Source organism: Thermoascus crustaceus (assembly GCF_041956765.1).
Source record: "Thermoascus crustaceus strain CBS 181.67 unplaced genomic scaffold VTN00scaffold_5, whole genome shotgun sequence".
Taxonomy (NCBI): Eukaryota; Fungi; Ascomycota; class Eurotiomycetes; order Eurotiales; family Thermoascaceae; genus Thermoascus; species Thermoascus crustaceus.
In genome coordinates this window covers 392,918-407,975 of record NW_027192531.1, presented here as the reverse complement: position 1 = coordinate 407,975, position 15,058 = coordinate 392,918, and the positions used below count along the sequence as shown (strand labels likewise).

The following is a 15,058-nucleotide window of genomic DNA, read 5'->3' as shown; positions in this document are numbered from 1 at the left end:
CTCTGACAACACAACTTTCATATCCTAAAGCACCTCTGCATCGTCTAGAATCCCTGCTGTGTACCTAAAATATCGGAGACAACATCGAAGTCACGTGGCGACATGATTATGTCATGAGATTTGTTTGCAGTGTTTGTATCATATATGCGGCTTGACTGCCTCCATTAGATATTCGAACTCGAGTGATACCTCCCCAGAAGCAGTCACCTCCCTTTGGCTGCTTCATGCCGCCATAGACCGTGGGAAATAGCTTCTTACCTTCATTTTTCTTCGTTTTATCCGTCTCTCATTCCTCCCACCCACAATGGCGGGCAACGAAATGGGCCCTCCAGCCAAAAGGCTGAAGAGCTCTAACCTCCCGCCACCGCTCCGCGACGCGAAGCGCAAGGACATCGATTCGTGGGAGACGAACCGGATGCTGACATCCGGCGTCGCCCAGAGACGGTACGATGAAGAATTCGTCCCCGACGACGAGGAAGGGACCCGTGTGCATCTGCTCGTCCACGACCTGCGTCCTCCGTTCCTCGATGGCCGGACGATCTTCACCAAGCAGCTGGAGCCCGTCTCCGCGGTGCGCGATCCCCAGAGTGATATGGCCGTTTTTAGCAGGAAGGGGAGCAAGGTTGTCCGGGAACGGCGTCAGCAGAGGGAGCGGCAGAAGCAGGCGCAGGATGCGACGACGGTGGCGGGTACGGCGTTGGGGAATCTGATGGGGATCAAGGAGGATGAGGGTGACAGTGCGGTCGCGGCGCCGATTGACGAGGAATACAGGGCCGGGAATAAGTTCGCAAAGCACATGAAAAAGGAGGGTGGTTCTAGCGCGTTCAGCAAGAGCAAGACGCTCCGCGAGCAGCGGGAGTTTTTGCCTGCGTTTGCGGTCAGGGAGGATCTGCTGCGCGTCATCCGGGACAATCAGGTTATCATTGTTGTTGGAGAGACCGGGTCTGGAAAGACAACTCAGCTTGCGCAGTTCCTGCACGAGGATGGATATTCGAAGTTTGGAATGATCGGGTGCACTCAGCCTCGAAGAGTCGCTGCCATGAGTGTTGCGAAGCGTGTGAGCGAGGAGATGGAAGTGGAATTGGGAGATCTCGTTGGCTATGCAATCCGTTTCGAGGATTGTACCAGTGACAAGACTGTTATTAAATGTAAGTCCTCTCTCCACGTCCACTTGTTATTGGGCATGCGGCTAACCTGAATTCTTAGATATGACGGATGGTGTTCTCCTGAGAGAATCATTGGTTCAACCGGACCTTGACAAGTACTCTTGCATTATCATGGACGAAGCGCACGAAAGAGCTCTGAACACCGACGTTTTAATGGGTCTTATCAAGAAAGTCCTGGCTCGACGGAGGGATCTGAAGTTGATCGTCACGTCAGCCACGATGAATGCGGAACGCTTTTCTCGGTTCTTTGGCGGGGCCCCTGAATTTATCATTCCTGGAAGGACATTCCCAGTAGATGTCCAATTCTCCCGCACTCCGTGCGAGGATTATGTCGACAGCGCAGTCAAGCAGGTCTTGGCTATTCACGTCTCTCAGGGTCCTGGTGACATTCTCGTTTTCATGACGGGTCAGGAAGATATCGAAGCGACCTGCGAACTCATCAATGAGAGGTTGGAACTGTTGAACGACCCTCCAAAGCTTCTGACATTACCCATCTACAGTCAGATGCCGGCTGAACAGCAGGCGAAGATCTTCGAGCAGGCCCCTCCAGGTGTCCGAAAGGTCATTGTGGCCACCAACATTGCCGAAACGAGTTTGACCGTTGACGGTATTATGTATGTGGTGGACTCGGGCTTTTCCAAACTGAAGGTCTATAACCCTCGGATGGGTATGGATACTCTTCAGATTACACCTATATCGCAGGCCAACGCTTCCCAGCGGTCCGGAAGAGCAGGAAGAACGGGTCCTGGAAAAGCATACCGGCTTTACACGGAGCAGGCGTTCAAAAACGAACTCTACCTTCAGACCATCCCTGAAATTCAGCGGACGAGTCTGTCCAACACAGTGCTTCTCCTGAAGTCTCTTGGCGTCAAGGACCTCCTTGACTTCGATTTCATGGATCCTCCGCCACAGGACACAATCACTACGTCTCTCTTCGAGCTCTGGTCCCTGGGTGCGCTGGACAACCTGGGCGACCTTACGCCATTGGGGCGCCGTATGACGCCGTTCCCGATGGACCCTCCCCTCGCAAAACTGCTTATCACGGCCGCGGACGAGTACGGGTGCAGTGAAGAGATGTTGACCATCGTCTCCATGCTATCCGTACCCAGTGTCTTCTACCGACCGAAAGAACGTCAGGAAGAAGCCGACGCGGCTCGTGAGAAGTTCTTTGTTCCGGAATCCGACCACCTCACCCTCCTACACGTATACACGCAGTGGAAAGCTCACGGCTACTCCGATGCGTGGTGCACCAAGCACTTTCTCCAACCCAAGTCCCTGCGACGGGCCAAGGAGATCCGCGAACAACTCCACGATATCATGACCATGCAGAAAATGCCTCTGGTCAGTTGCGGTACCGATTGGGACGTTATCCGCAAGTGTATCTGCTCGGGCTTCTACCACCAGGCGGCTCGGGTCAAAGGTCTCGGCGAGTTCATCAACCTCCGGACGAGCGTGACGATGCAGCTGCACCCTACTAGTGCACTGTACGGACTGGGATACGTCCCGGACTACGTGGTCTACCATGAACTGATCTTGACGAGCAAGGAGTACATGTCCACCGTGACAGCTGTGGACCCACACGTAAGTTGACCCTATTTTCCCCCCAACTGTTGTATTCCCATAAAAAGGCTCATGCTAACATATTTTTGCAACAGTGGCTCGCCGAACTTGGTGGTGTTTTTTACTCCGTCAAGGAAAAGGGCTACTCGCACCGCGAGCGCCGCGTCACGGAGCTCGAATTCAACCGCCGCATGGAGATTGAAGCTCAGATCGCTGCGGACCGAGCGCGTGCCGCTGCTGAAAAGGAGCGGGAGAAGGAACGCGACAGTCAGTCCCGGCGGAAGAGGGAAGTCGAAGTCGGCGGTGGTGGACTGGGAGCCATTCGCTCCGCCGTGAAACGTCCTGTCATCGGACAAAGGAAGATCGGAGGTGTTGTCGCATCTTCCTCCTCCGGAGGAGGCGGCGGCTCTGGTGGTGGCAGTGTCGTGAAGAAGCCACAGGGACCGAGGAGACCTGGGAGGGTCTTCTAGTTAGAGGGGTGTGTGATACCCTGCTTCCTTGTTTGGATTTGTTTTGCACCCGCGCACGATATATTGCATGTGCTGTACAGTATCATAATGACATAGAGCTTTCACGCAGAAGGAGCATGGGCGTCATGTATATATATATCTCTCGATATCTTGATACCATGTGAAGTTTTGGCCTAAAAGGCATCTTTGTTCATTCGCTGCGTTAAATAAATCGCCTAAAATACATATCAAGAAAAAGCCCTATTTCTTAATGAACTTAGAAGAGGCCATCTTCGCCATAAAATCTCGCTAGATATTAGAGTGCATGATAATTCTATCGCAGAAAAACAGGTCCCCGGTTCTGAAAGGTATTCGTTCGACAGCTTTCATAATCGATCAATCAATACCCTAAATTACTTCTTCCTTCCCCCTTCCATTACTTCTTTTTTGAAACTCGAGACCATCCCCCAATCCGTGAATGAATGTCTGTCTCCTTAGTTGATAAAATTGATACAGAAAAAGTGCAGTATCAGGCTCCCAAAGACGTAATCCGCAAACGCCCTCTCACTCGAAACACGAGGAGCATCTTCCTTCTCAACCTTGGCCGCAGCTTTCCCCTTCAAAGAAGTAGGCTTGTTGCTCTCGTTTCTGCCGGTATCGCTCGTCTGCATGCGCAAGCTGGCTGTGAGCACGAATTGGCCGACGGCGGCGCAGAAGCCGCTGAGGAAGGCGTTGAATGGCTAGATAAATAAGCCATGCCAGTTAGTCCCGTATTTTGTAACTATTATGAAAGACGTGGAGAGGTTTCAAGGACACTCACATAGTTCCCCGCCAACACGCAGTACACGAACTGTATCACCCCGACCAGGACCAGGAACGCCATGAACGCATCGAGGAGCAGTGTGCGCTGCGGCGTCTGCTCCAGGTAGCGCTTCCAGACGTGACGGACGATCTCGTGCGAGGGGGAGCTGGGGGATAGAGAAGACGTCGATGGTGCTGTCGTCTTGGTGGTGGAGGGGGTTGCGGAGGTTGATGTTGATGATGCCGCTGCTGTTGGTGCGGTGCTTGATGCTGCGTGGCGTTTGGGAGCCATTGTGTTTGCTTCGTCGGTTGGGTGAATTTGGGGAGGTGAGAGGAAATTAAAGGAGACTGGGAGGAGTGGGAGTGTCTCCCTTAAGAGAAGCGAGGATAGACGTGGTACGGAGTACAGGCACAGGTATCTTGAAGCTTTAACGCCGCGTGTCTCGATGCTCGGGCCAGACTGCGGAGAGCGGCGCCAAGACCGCCCGGCCCGCGCTCCACCGGTCGTAGGTTCTCAGGGCTAGACCCCGGATCTTCCCTTCTACATTTCATCGGGGAACTATGAATACGTGACTAGGATTGCAAACAATTTAGAAGCTCGTTTTATCACTGTGCTGGGCTTCCTCCTATGATATCTAATCATATGGCATAATTGCTACAGAGCCCACTTCATCACAGCAGGTACCTCTTACGCAGTCAACGTGAAAGATGACGGGGAATGCATCCGCTTCTCTGTGCGATGCCTGAAGACAGATTCCAATAGTGGACCAAGAAGCCACTCATATATCCCCGCGTACTTCAGAATCTCAGTCCACCCATGTTCGGAGATCGAGAGGAAGTTCAGGGTGAATAGCTTTGTCATCTCGAAGATGTCCTGAGGAGTGAACCTCGGAGAGATGGTCTCGTAGCCGTGACGGAGACAGAACAGCACGACCATGGCCATCTCAAGCATGTTGTGTGCGTCCAGCCACGGACACCGGAAGAATCCTGATAGTATCTGTTCGCGGTAGCTGCGAGCTGAGGCGCATGCTGCTTCGAAGGCGACCAGCAGGCTGTTCCGAGACAAAAGGCATGCTAGGAGAGGGACGATGCAGATTCGTCTACGCGCAGGGGAAGTTGACACCAGGCAACCTGTCATTCGAAAGACCCTCATCATGTCTCTCATGCCAGCTGTGAAGCTTTCGCTCCATCTGTTGAAGCCAGTCATCCCATATCTGCTCGTTCTCCAGTGGCTTGCCCTGGAAGTGGACTTCTATCATTGTCGATTTGAGCATGCTATACTCGATCCGCTGAAGGGCAGGCGTCTTGGTCGCGGGACCGTCTTGGTCAATGGCAGACGGTGTGACGCAATGATCACTCAGGGCAGGAGAAATTCCGTTTGGATTGCAGGATCCGGGATTGAGAGAGGCCGTTGAAGGGCTGAGCATATGGAGTGATCAATGCAGTATGCTTTCCACAACATCCTCCTTCGTAAGTCCGTCCTTAAAGGATCCAGGATTCCCGTCCCTGATATGTCCCTGTGTAGTCCTAGCTGCAGACATGATCTCATGGTGGCTCCACTCAAGATCCATACATTCGCAGACGCTGGATCAACAAGCGCGTACTGCAGGATAGAAGAGTTGCTTGGATCCCAGTAAGGTCTGTAGGAAAGGGTGCCTTGCTGGAATGATGATTTATTCCCTCACGGAACAACGATTCAGATAAGGCCCGGCACCGGGACTGATGTGGATTATTTGCGATCCCCAGAGTTGCTGATATGGCCAGTATCAGGTAGATGATCAGAAAGTCATAATCAGGTTTCACCCTCGGTCATTCAGGCGACTTCTGGCATGCTTTCTGCACTTCTTGCAACACTCGATCCAGCTGCTCCCATACCGTCCGTTCGTAGAGACAAGGGAACGTTGGAAGGATCATGCGAACGTACTTCCGGACAAGACCATGCGCTACCTGCGCAGGAAGTCCGGCAAGGAGCGGGATCACGACCTCGTCCACTTCAATATGTCTGTTCTGGGATTTGTTACGAGTCGGTGCGGACAGCGTAAGAGACGGTGTCAGACCCATTCGTACACGGGATACGACATCCGTGATGGACGAGCCCGTCGGCATGGTGGCACTGATCACGGCTCTGAGGTCCTTGCTCGCAACGATGTGTTGCCGGATTGGGTCCGACCCTGTAGCCTCTGAGACTGGAGAGAGAACGTTCTTATGTCCGGGATGCTCCTCGGATGCATTCAGCTGGTGTATGCTCCCAATACTGCTAGCTTCGAGTTCACATAGAGCACCAACAACAATGTCGTTAGATTGGAGAGGAGAATCATCAACCGAAAACACCTTTATGATCCCCGTGTCCAGCTTGAGCTCCTTCTCCAGGGCCGCAATCTCCGCCTCAAGATACGGCACGATGCTTCGTGGCACCTCGGTTCCGCCGCCGACATGGCTGTAGCCTGTACATGCCGAATTGGAGGCCTTGCATTGAGAGCAAGGTAGGCGCCTGTCGCACTGTATGCAGAAGATAGATTAATATGTATCCACAAGGGGTGTTCTTTAAGGGTATAATATTCACATCCTATAGTACAGTGATATAATGGCAGGAAAAAAATATTTGACTAGAAGCAGCTTCGCATTAAACAGCAATGCACATCTACAAAAAAAAAGCTCCATACAATAATACACAAATAATACAGAATAGTTACTGTACCTAGTCCACGAAATGGAGCGCCTACCTTGATCTTCCGCTTCCTGCACCGCGCGCACGACAGCACGCTCCTGCGGCAATCGGACGGAGCTAGGGTGGGCATCTCCTATCCTATCCTAGACCTCAGATTGGATCTCCCAGGATGTTGAAAAATGAATGTGTATACAGCACGAGGAGACGGAGATGTGAGTTTGGTCAAGACTCATGTCAACGGATTAGCCAGGTCTTTAGGGCAAGATATCATTGCGATAACACTTCCCCGCAGCCTTATCAGTCAGCGCATCATCTTCCCTGACGCTTATCTCCACTGTTCTGTCTTGTCGCCAACATACTTTAGAAGGTAAAGCTAAGTTTCATTGGTGTGAAAGTATGCTGTGTGACTAGACCATGTTGCGGCTTTTATTTATATTAGAATAGATGTAAGAGGGTTATCAATAGTGGGGTGCTATGTAGTAAGTATATCTACTTGATGATTTGAAGCTGCTTGACGAGACAACACTTCACATGAAATCGAATACCTTGACTGCATACGTCCTGATTGTTCTAAATAAACGAATTCCCGCAGGAATGTCTGCGAATATTACATCATTATCCATTCGCTGCGAAAGGGGGCTAGCAGTCATTCAAAAACTAGCATAGCATAGATCATTCCTAGTGTACCCATACCTACAGTACATAGTGCCTGAGTATAGACCACTGGGTATAACTAGATCCGAGCTATCATAGACATGAAAGTTTCTATTCTCTATTTGACTTAAAATGTTACCAAATTCTGCGGCTTCCCTTGTACATAGCTCTCAAAGTTTAGCTTGACAGTCTCCTGCAAATTCTGTATACTGGAGCTCGTATACCAGGATACATGCGGCGTGACGATCAGATCAAGGATCGACGGATCCAAAAGAGCGTTCTGTGCCTTTTTCGCGGGCTCTCTAGAAAAGACATCAGTGGCAGCACCGCCAATCCAGCCCTCACGGAGCGCTTGGACCAGAGCCACCTCGTCGACGACACCTCCCCGAGCGACGTTGATCAGAATCGCATGCTCGTTCATCAATGATAACTCTTCATGCCCGATCAGGCCGCGTGACGAATCGTCCAGGGGTATCCCGATGATTATGACATCGCTCCGCAAAAGTACCTCCCTGAAGGATGTCCGGCCGGGTCGGATCTGATCATCAGGGGCGTTTTTGCGCTCTGGGATTAACATGGTCGTTCCCAGAGCTTTGGCCATGCTTTCGACTCGTTTTCCTGGGTTCAAGTTATCGTCAATTACACGAAACTAGACTTGCTGCTCATGGCGTTGTTCATAAACCAACCGAGATTCCCATGACCTATAATCCCCATAGTCTCCTGCGAACATGACCGAGGCAATCCACCAAACTCATCGATCAAGGACCCTTTTTTCGGCCATGTCTCGCCCTCTATAGTCAACTAGTGCAATCGCACCAATCACCGCTTGGCAGCAAGATACAGCATGATCGCGTGCTCAGCCACTGCTTCTGCAGACGCGGACGGTATTCGAGATGGTGATGCCCCGCCTCTTGCAGGCGTTAAGGTCAACGATCTCTATCCCTGCGGCCATGATGGTGATGTGCTCCAGGTATTGGCATTGTTCGATGGTGGCCTCCGTCACAGGCACCCGTGTGGTGATGACGATCGTAGCATTCTTGATGCGCTCCGCGACGCCGTCTGTGGGTTTGTTTTTATATTCGATGTACTCGTGTTGTAGGACTGAGAAGGACTCTCTTACTGGACGCCTCCTAATGGTATTAAGTGAGGTTATATACGAGGCGAAGCTTGCTTGTTTCTCATTCTCAGTATATCACGTTCTATATGTCAGTTCTACCCTCACTTTGAAACTTTCACTTTGATACCAACATCACCCTTTTCACCCCCGGGAGTTTCCCAGAAAAGCCGCTCCACGTCTCCACATGTCCACCAGCATACCATACTCCATAATACAACGCATACTCTCCCTTAAAGCCTCGAATTACAGGGCTCCCTCAACCGTCCAGGGTCATCAATATAAACACTCGCCAACTTCCCCACCTCACAACTCGTCCACGTAACTCGATCCATCCTTGGCTTCCGGATACTGTAATAGAACGCTAATGTCACCTCCAGGTCATGTCCTTTCCAATATTCTATGATCAAGATCATTGCAAGCGCGACGACTGATTCGATGGCCATCCACAAATGTTCACTGACCTTGATGGGGGAAAAGTTGTATGCGCAGAGTGTTTCGTCCGGGAGAATGATCCCCGGATAGCCCTCGACATAATACCGTTTGGACAGGAGCTCCCTCACATAGAGAGCCTCGGGTGCTTGAGGATCTTCCCATCCGGAGTATGTACTTTAGATATCGGGGTTAAACGGGGGCATTGTTTTTCTTATCACGTATGAAGATTTATAGATAATAGATATATGTAATTAGCCTAATTGATACTATGGGGGGAAAACCTCACTTTGAATTTTCCCAGGACTGGATCAGAACATATGAGAATGTTGAACTACCTAGAACAGCAGGTATCTATCACCGCGGTAGAGTCGAGATAGTAAGGAACCTAACCACTGTTCTTGCAAACTTCATAACATGGAACTATGCGCTATCTCTGGGGTATGTATGTTATTTATCCCGCAAGCCAGTATCGCCGTTCTCTCTCCGTTTTTATTCTACAATAAAGACCGAGTTTACTTTTCGGATTGCCGTCTAAACTGAGGACCTCGATTCTATGAACATGAAAAGACCTTCAAGGTGATAAATTTCAATGGAAAAAAAAAATCTACGACATTGCACTCTTGTATATCAATTCCCCATGGCACTGTGTACTTGAACAATTTGTAATGTACTGTTGCTCTTCTACCGCTTATTACATTAGTACGACACAACGGTCGTTGGGGTAAAGCATAGGGTCTACCAAGTGGTCCCGCTTTTTGCTTCCCAGTGCGTGGTAGATAGATAGAGAGGTGGAAGCTCGACGATGATGATTGGCAATGACCATTCTACGCCAATGCTAACAGGTTTACGTCTTACGAAGAGGACATATTATAAGGACAGGAAGTCCAGCCGTGGCAAGGGACTTAAAAATGGAGGATCGCGGGAAATGGTGGTCTGGGGCCTGGCTCCAGGCGATACGCGGAGAGGGGGGGGGGGGGCGGAGCAATGTCCCATCCGCTTTGGGTCGGGGAATAGTAACGGATACCTACCTTAGCTACCTACCCGCAAAAACATGTACATGTACATAGAACTTGGGTAGGCGACTTCCAAGACCCTCACTTCCTTGCTGGTCTAAACTTGGTTGGCTGGTGGGTTAGTGGCATCAAGCTGCTAAACTGCAATAATGCCTGAAGCCCACAATAAATGGAGAGAGAAAAGAAAGTGGGAGAGGAGAAGGATGTGATGTAAGTATGAAGCATGTCCTTTCGCTGGTATTATCCAGTTCAAGTTCTAACGGTAATCTCTCAGAACGAGGTCATGCTTTGCTTCAGAAAGCAAAAGCAACCTCGAACACCCGTCATGCTGCATACATGCAATGTATGTAACTTACCCCTCCGATAGATGGCCTTGTCGAAACATTCCATGTCTCATCATCCTTCGCGTGTAGTCCTCCTTTATCATGTCATTCTCGTTGTCCAACCCGTTGCACCGGCCGTATACCATCCAAGGGAACGAGAGCCCACTTGCGAAATTATTATAAGAAGCTGGACGGCTAGAAACCTGTCCGTATCAGAGCAGATGGATCAGACCTTTTCTGCCCGATGAACTTCTTCCTCGGTACCCTGAAAGCTGCTACTATCGACAGCCTTCAGATTGCTGAACCAAACATCCTTCGACTTTCGCCACCACTCCTCGAGAGCAATGACCGTGACACCAGCCATGATGACGATCGCATAATTGAACAGGCCTCCATCCTGGTCAATTGCGCTATCACTGTATTGCGGAGAACAGAGGACCGCAAAAGCAAAGCCGTTCCAGATAAAAGTCACAATAGCAAACAAGACTCCGAACCGTCCTAGATCCCAAAAGCCCGGCTGGAAGGTCTTCCGGGTGATGAAAGCGCGTCCGAAGCCTAGAAGTCCGTACGCGGCAATCGAGCCCGCTGCGGAGGTTGAAGTCAAACTTTCAAAGGCAACCTGAGAGGGTAATTGTGTGCAGAGGAGAAGAGCCGCGATGGTCGCGATGAAAATGACAGCGTTGTGAGGCTGCTTCGTCTTCGAAACGCGACAGAGCACGTCGCTGAAGGGGAAGACGGAGTCTCGCGCGATGGCGAACACGAGTCGGGAGACAGCGACGAGGGAGATTGACGTGTTGAGAATCGCTCCCATCATTGCGATGATGGTGGCCACGACGTGTGCATGGGGGCCCAGAGCTAGCGAATACATGTTGATGAACGGTTGCGGTGCTTTGGTGTTATAGAATGTGTCAATGGGAGGCATGCAGAACAGGAAGAGGATGATAATGGGAAAGCCGCAGAGTGCTGATGCAACGGTGGCCCAGAAAACACCCTTGGCGGCGGATTTCTTTGCAGAGACGGTCTCCTCCGCGACGTGGCCGGAAGCGTCTTCACCAACCAGACAGCTAGAAACCAGGTACCAAGACAGGATCCAATTGAGCCCGGGGCTTGTCCCTCCCCCATTGTAGGTGGACGTGAAAACAAACTCAGCGGACTGGAAGCCGTACGTCTTGGATACTCCGATAGGCAGCCAGATGAAGTTCAGGAGCATATCGATCGTGATGACGATGACTCCGGCGCGGAACACCCAGGCGTAGGAACGAGGTGGGAGGAAGTTCATCGAAGTCGCGATAGCAAGGAACAGCAACGAGAACGCCCAGGCCACAGCACGCGCTTTCACATCCGAGTCATCATATGGAAAGCTAGTGTTAGGATTGAAAACAACAACCTCCGAGACCAGGTAATTTGCAACCCCAAACGAGTCCATCGCCAGGAAAGAAGTCCAGGCCACTAAAGTCCAAGCAGCCACCAGGAAGGAGATAAAGCGCCCCAGCTTCCCACCTCCCCATGATCTGAAAGCCCAGTAGTAGATGGACCCGGCAGCGGGGTAAGCGGAGCAAGTCTCGGCGAGTGTGGCGGCCGTGATGATGGATAAGATACTTCCGGAAACCCAGGAGCTCCACCTTTTTTTTTTTTGCAATGATGCATGTTAGCCTTTGATACATAAAAGGAGAGTTTGTTACAGTAAAGTATATTTATACATACAATGCCGCTGGACCACCAGCGCTCAGCGCAATGTAGAAGAGGACTCTGATGCCACCAATGCAGTAAAGGGCGGAGAAAGAGCACGCGAAGTTGTCAAACGCACCCCATCCTCGTGCGAGAACCGACTTGTATCCCAACTCGAGCAGATCCAGGTCATCATCATCCTTTTCAGAAGTTGTTCGCAGCTGGTCTTGGCCCTCTTGGCTGGACGCAGGAGCAAGAGCTTGGCCTTCTTGGCCGAACTCTGCAGCAGTGGTCGCTGCAGCAGCCATTCTGTCCGCAGCTGCAGAGTAGTGCATGTCCTCCGTTTCCAGAATTGGATTCTATCAATGGTTAAAATGACGGTTTCCAACGTTTCAAAACAGACAAGACATGATCAATGAGGCAGAATATCCTGTGCAAAAGTAAAGGGGAAATTTTTGATGATGTTGATAGCAAGCAGCCAATCATGTGCTTCAGACGGCCCGCTCTACATCCCGTCCCTTTTTCGGGAACAAGATTATGACTAGGGCTGAGCCCTAGATGATATTGCCCTTTGAGAAGGGCCGAAGTCGTCGCGAAGCGACTTCGCGGTGAGAAGAATTGAGAAACTAGTTTGAGTTTCCAAAGTTGAGGGATGGGATTGCATGAGTAACGTTTTCTTTATTATCCATAATGCATTAGTGTTCCCCATAGCTTTTGAACAGAGTTTGCGTGATATCATTGGTCGTTCTATCTATAGTGTAGTTGTAAGTAGTGTTTGTTTGTACGATGTATCGATTACATCAAAGTTGAGCGACCGAGCTTTATGACTCTAGCTTCCGCGGTGTTGAAGGGGCAAATCTACCTATATAGTCTGCAAGTCGGAGGAAACGACACCTTTTCCAGCAGCACTTGACGCTGCTTTCAGCGTCCTTTCCCCTCATGTGATCAAACCCAAACCGCTTTCGTGACTCATCCCTTTCATGTATCTACTTGGTCACATCATCTCCATGAACATTCAACTGCTGTGAGTCCAGTAATAATCCTCGTCTAGCCAGCTGGGGCGAGATTGAGAGTCTATCAAAACGTTCACTGTGGGGACATTTGGCCCAAAGGCCCGATATATTTCAACAGGAATCAACAGGACCTGGAAGGTATGGCCATGAGCATATTCTCCGTATTTAGATATCCAAGAAAGTAATCTTATTAATTTTCCCTGCAGTAGATTTACTTATAGCCTTCTCAACAGCGTTATCTTCATGAATGTACCTCTGTTGATCCATATACACATGTGTATATCAAATGTATATACAGCAAGAGAGAGTGTGATAAACGGGTCAAAGATCACAATTCACACAGAACCCTCACTTAGTACCAGGCTCGAAGGCAGCGGCTATACTGATCCGTCTCTCACCTCTCACAATGCCTTCTTCACCTCTTGGGTATCGGGCCTCAAACCGTAGGTTACGGCCATCAACTATGATGACAAGATCGACTTCAACCCTATAGTGTATTTGACCGCGTTTGCCTGGTTGGGGCTCGACAGGCTTGAATGTAGGGTCTTCCTTCAGAAACGTCATGTCTACGACTATATGGCCTAATTCGTCATGACCTGCAGGGAGTGGGGTTTAGCTCGGACGATTAAGACCATAAATTCTTGAGTTCCCACTTACCTTGGTTTTTGCGGTGGCTCTTTCGATAATGTGATTCATGCTTTCTGCTTGATACGAAGAGGACCTCTTTGCATATGAATCTTATGTTCGGTTCAACCGGGAAAGTATGGGTGACGGGTCTGGTAAACTTCGCGCCGGAAGGTAGTAGGTCACCCTAGAGCGAACACATACTTTAGAGGGAGGAACTGAAATGAATATCCGAGAGTGACCCCACATACCCTGTTCACGATCCAATCTATGGTGTTTTTGATGTAACGATCGCCATCGAGCGGATCATACCATGGGTGCATCCTTTGATGAGCCGTCCATCGATCTGGCTCATATGGCTCGGTCCGCAAGAGACCGAAGCTTGTGCGAACCTTTCGCTCAGGACCTTGTTCTTTGTTCAAGGCTCGAATGACCGCACCATGAGCAACAGCCGTCCCGCTATAGTCACCCGATGTGAGCAAGAATTATATCTCGTCCAGGGGTGCTTGGACATTGCTTACGGGACTGGTGGGCATATTAGGGAAATTCTGCGCTGTCTCTTCTCCCCGTAATGTTCCAGCTCTCGCTGTAGATGGTGCACGAGAGAGGGAGATGCTGCAAAGCCGCCGATAAGAAGCACTTTCTAAATGGGGATATCATCGTTGTTATTGATCACGACCGGAATGTTGAGCATTGGGGAAGCACTTACCGCGACCGCGACGCCGTTTCTCTCAGCTTGTTCCAACTGGTCAAGCATCAGGCGAGATACTCCCTCGAGGCAAGGCAGGAAGATGGACTTGAGATCGTTTCTACATGTAAGTTAGTCAGGTGTTGTTCTAGAACCACAATTGGGGCTGTTCACTCACTCATCAAGATACAATCGGTGCGCCTTAACCTTTTTCTCTCTCTTCTTCGGCCTTAATCCCTGGATAAAGAGTGGTTCAATCTCCAGCTCGTCTGCATATATGTCGATACTCCTTTTGATCTGTCTCTCGAATGTCTGGACTTGCTCGTTCACTTTGTCCTGGATGGTTATACCATCACGTTCCAGTTCATCGTGACCTGCCAACCGCTCAAGAAGGAGTCTCTCAAAGGCTTCATTCAGGTAGCTTGACCCACAGAGCACACCTGTGATCCTTGTTAGAGGATAGGGTGCCAACAAGTGGTATATGCATGCAAATGCCCTTAGGGCCCACTTATCTACTTTTGTCACTGACCTTCAGGCGTCACCTCCTCCCTTGCCAGCCTTAAGGGATATCTCCATTCGACTCTGTATGTAATTGCGTCCACGGTGCCACCCCCCGCGTCTATCAGAATGAAAGATTCATCTACCTAGAGTAAAGTCAATATCGGAGCGCGTGCTGAACTGCTGCAAAGGAAACCCACCTTGATCTCACCTGACTCATGCAGCACATGAACCGAAAAGCGGCAATTTACACCCGCGGAACAAGATGCCTGGAGAATTTCCCACAGCAAGAGGAAGTGAATAAGCTGCTGGCTGAACTGCAAAGCGACCATGTGGCGGAACTCCTTCGTAGAGACCGAACTTTGAGAAGTGCTTCTGGTGGCG

At 50.3% G+C, this 15,058-nt stretch overlaps 6 protein-coding genes across 6 annotated transcripts; 1 reads left to right on the top strand and 5 right to left on the bottom strand.

Moving 5' to 3' along the window:
• Positions 1-304: 304 nt before the first annotated feature.
• On the top strand, positions 305-3,196 carry VTN00DRAFT_7727 (uncharacterized protein; the record flags this gene model as incomplete). Its single annotated transcript, XM_069434502.1, has 3 exons — positions 305-1,148; positions 1,207-2,747; positions 2,822-3,196. 3 exons carry the CDS (start codon positions 305-307, stop codon positions 3,194-3,196), a joined length of 2,760 nt encoding a protein of 919 aa, XP_069285993.1.
• A 473-nt stretch (positions 3,197-3,669) lies between these two features.
• Positions 3,670-4,268, bottom strand: VTN00DRAFT_7726 (uncharacterized protein; the record flags this gene model as incomplete). The annotated part of the gene is made up of 2 exons (XM_069434501.1): positions 3,670-3,915; positions 3,996-4,268. The coding sequence occupies 2 exons, from the start codon at positions 4,266-4,268 to the stop codon at positions 3,670-3,672; spliced, it is 519 nt and encodes a 172-aa protein (XP_069285992.1).
• A 396-nt stretch (positions 4,269-4,664) lies between these two features.
• On the bottom strand, positions 4,665-5,403 carry VTN00DRAFT_7725 (uncharacterized protein; the record flags this gene model as incomplete). Its single annotated transcript, XM_069434500.1, has 2 exons — positions 4,665-5,028; positions 5,081-5,403. 2 exons carry the CDS (start codon positions 5,401-5,403, stop codon positions 4,665-4,667), a joined length of 687 nt encoding a protein of 228 aa, XP_069285991.1.
• A 382-nt stretch (positions 5,404-5,785) lies between these two features.
• On the bottom strand, positions 5,786-7,899 carry VTN00DRAFT_7724 (uncharacterized protein; the record flags this gene model as incomplete). Its single annotated transcript, XM_069434499.1, has 2 exons — positions 5,786-6,442; positions 7,438-7,899. The coding sequence occupies 2 exons, from the start codon at positions 7,897-7,899 to the stop codon at positions 5,786-5,788; spliced, it is 1,119 nt and encodes a 372-aa protein (XP_069285990.1).
• Positions 7,900-8,154: 255 nt separating this feature from the next.
• Positions 8,155-12,159, bottom strand: VTN00DRAFT_7723 (uncharacterized protein; the record flags this gene model as incomplete). Its single annotated transcript, XM_069434498.1, has 4 exons — positions 8,155-8,357; positions 8,419-8,428; positions 10,416-11,694; positions 11,888-12,159. The coding sequence occupies 4 exons, from the start codon at positions 12,157-12,159 to the stop codon at positions 8,155-8,157; spliced, it is 1,764 nt and encodes a 587-aa protein (XP_069285989.1).
• A 1,053-nt stretch (positions 12,160-13,212) lies between these two features.
• VTN00DRAFT_7722 (uncharacterized protein) lies at positions 13,213-15,006 on the bottom strand (the record flags this gene model as incomplete). Its single annotated transcript, XM_069434497.1, has 8 exons — positions 13,213-13,460; positions 13,522-13,675; positions 13,740-13,947; positions 14,010-14,131; positions 14,198-14,297; positions 14,355-14,616; positions 14,706-14,820; positions 14,875-15,006. The coding sequence occupies 8 exons, from the start codon at positions 15,004-15,006 to the stop codon at positions 13,213-13,215; spliced, it is 1,341 nt and encodes a 446-aa protein (XP_069285988.1).
• Positions 15,007-15,058: the final 52 nt, after the last annotated feature.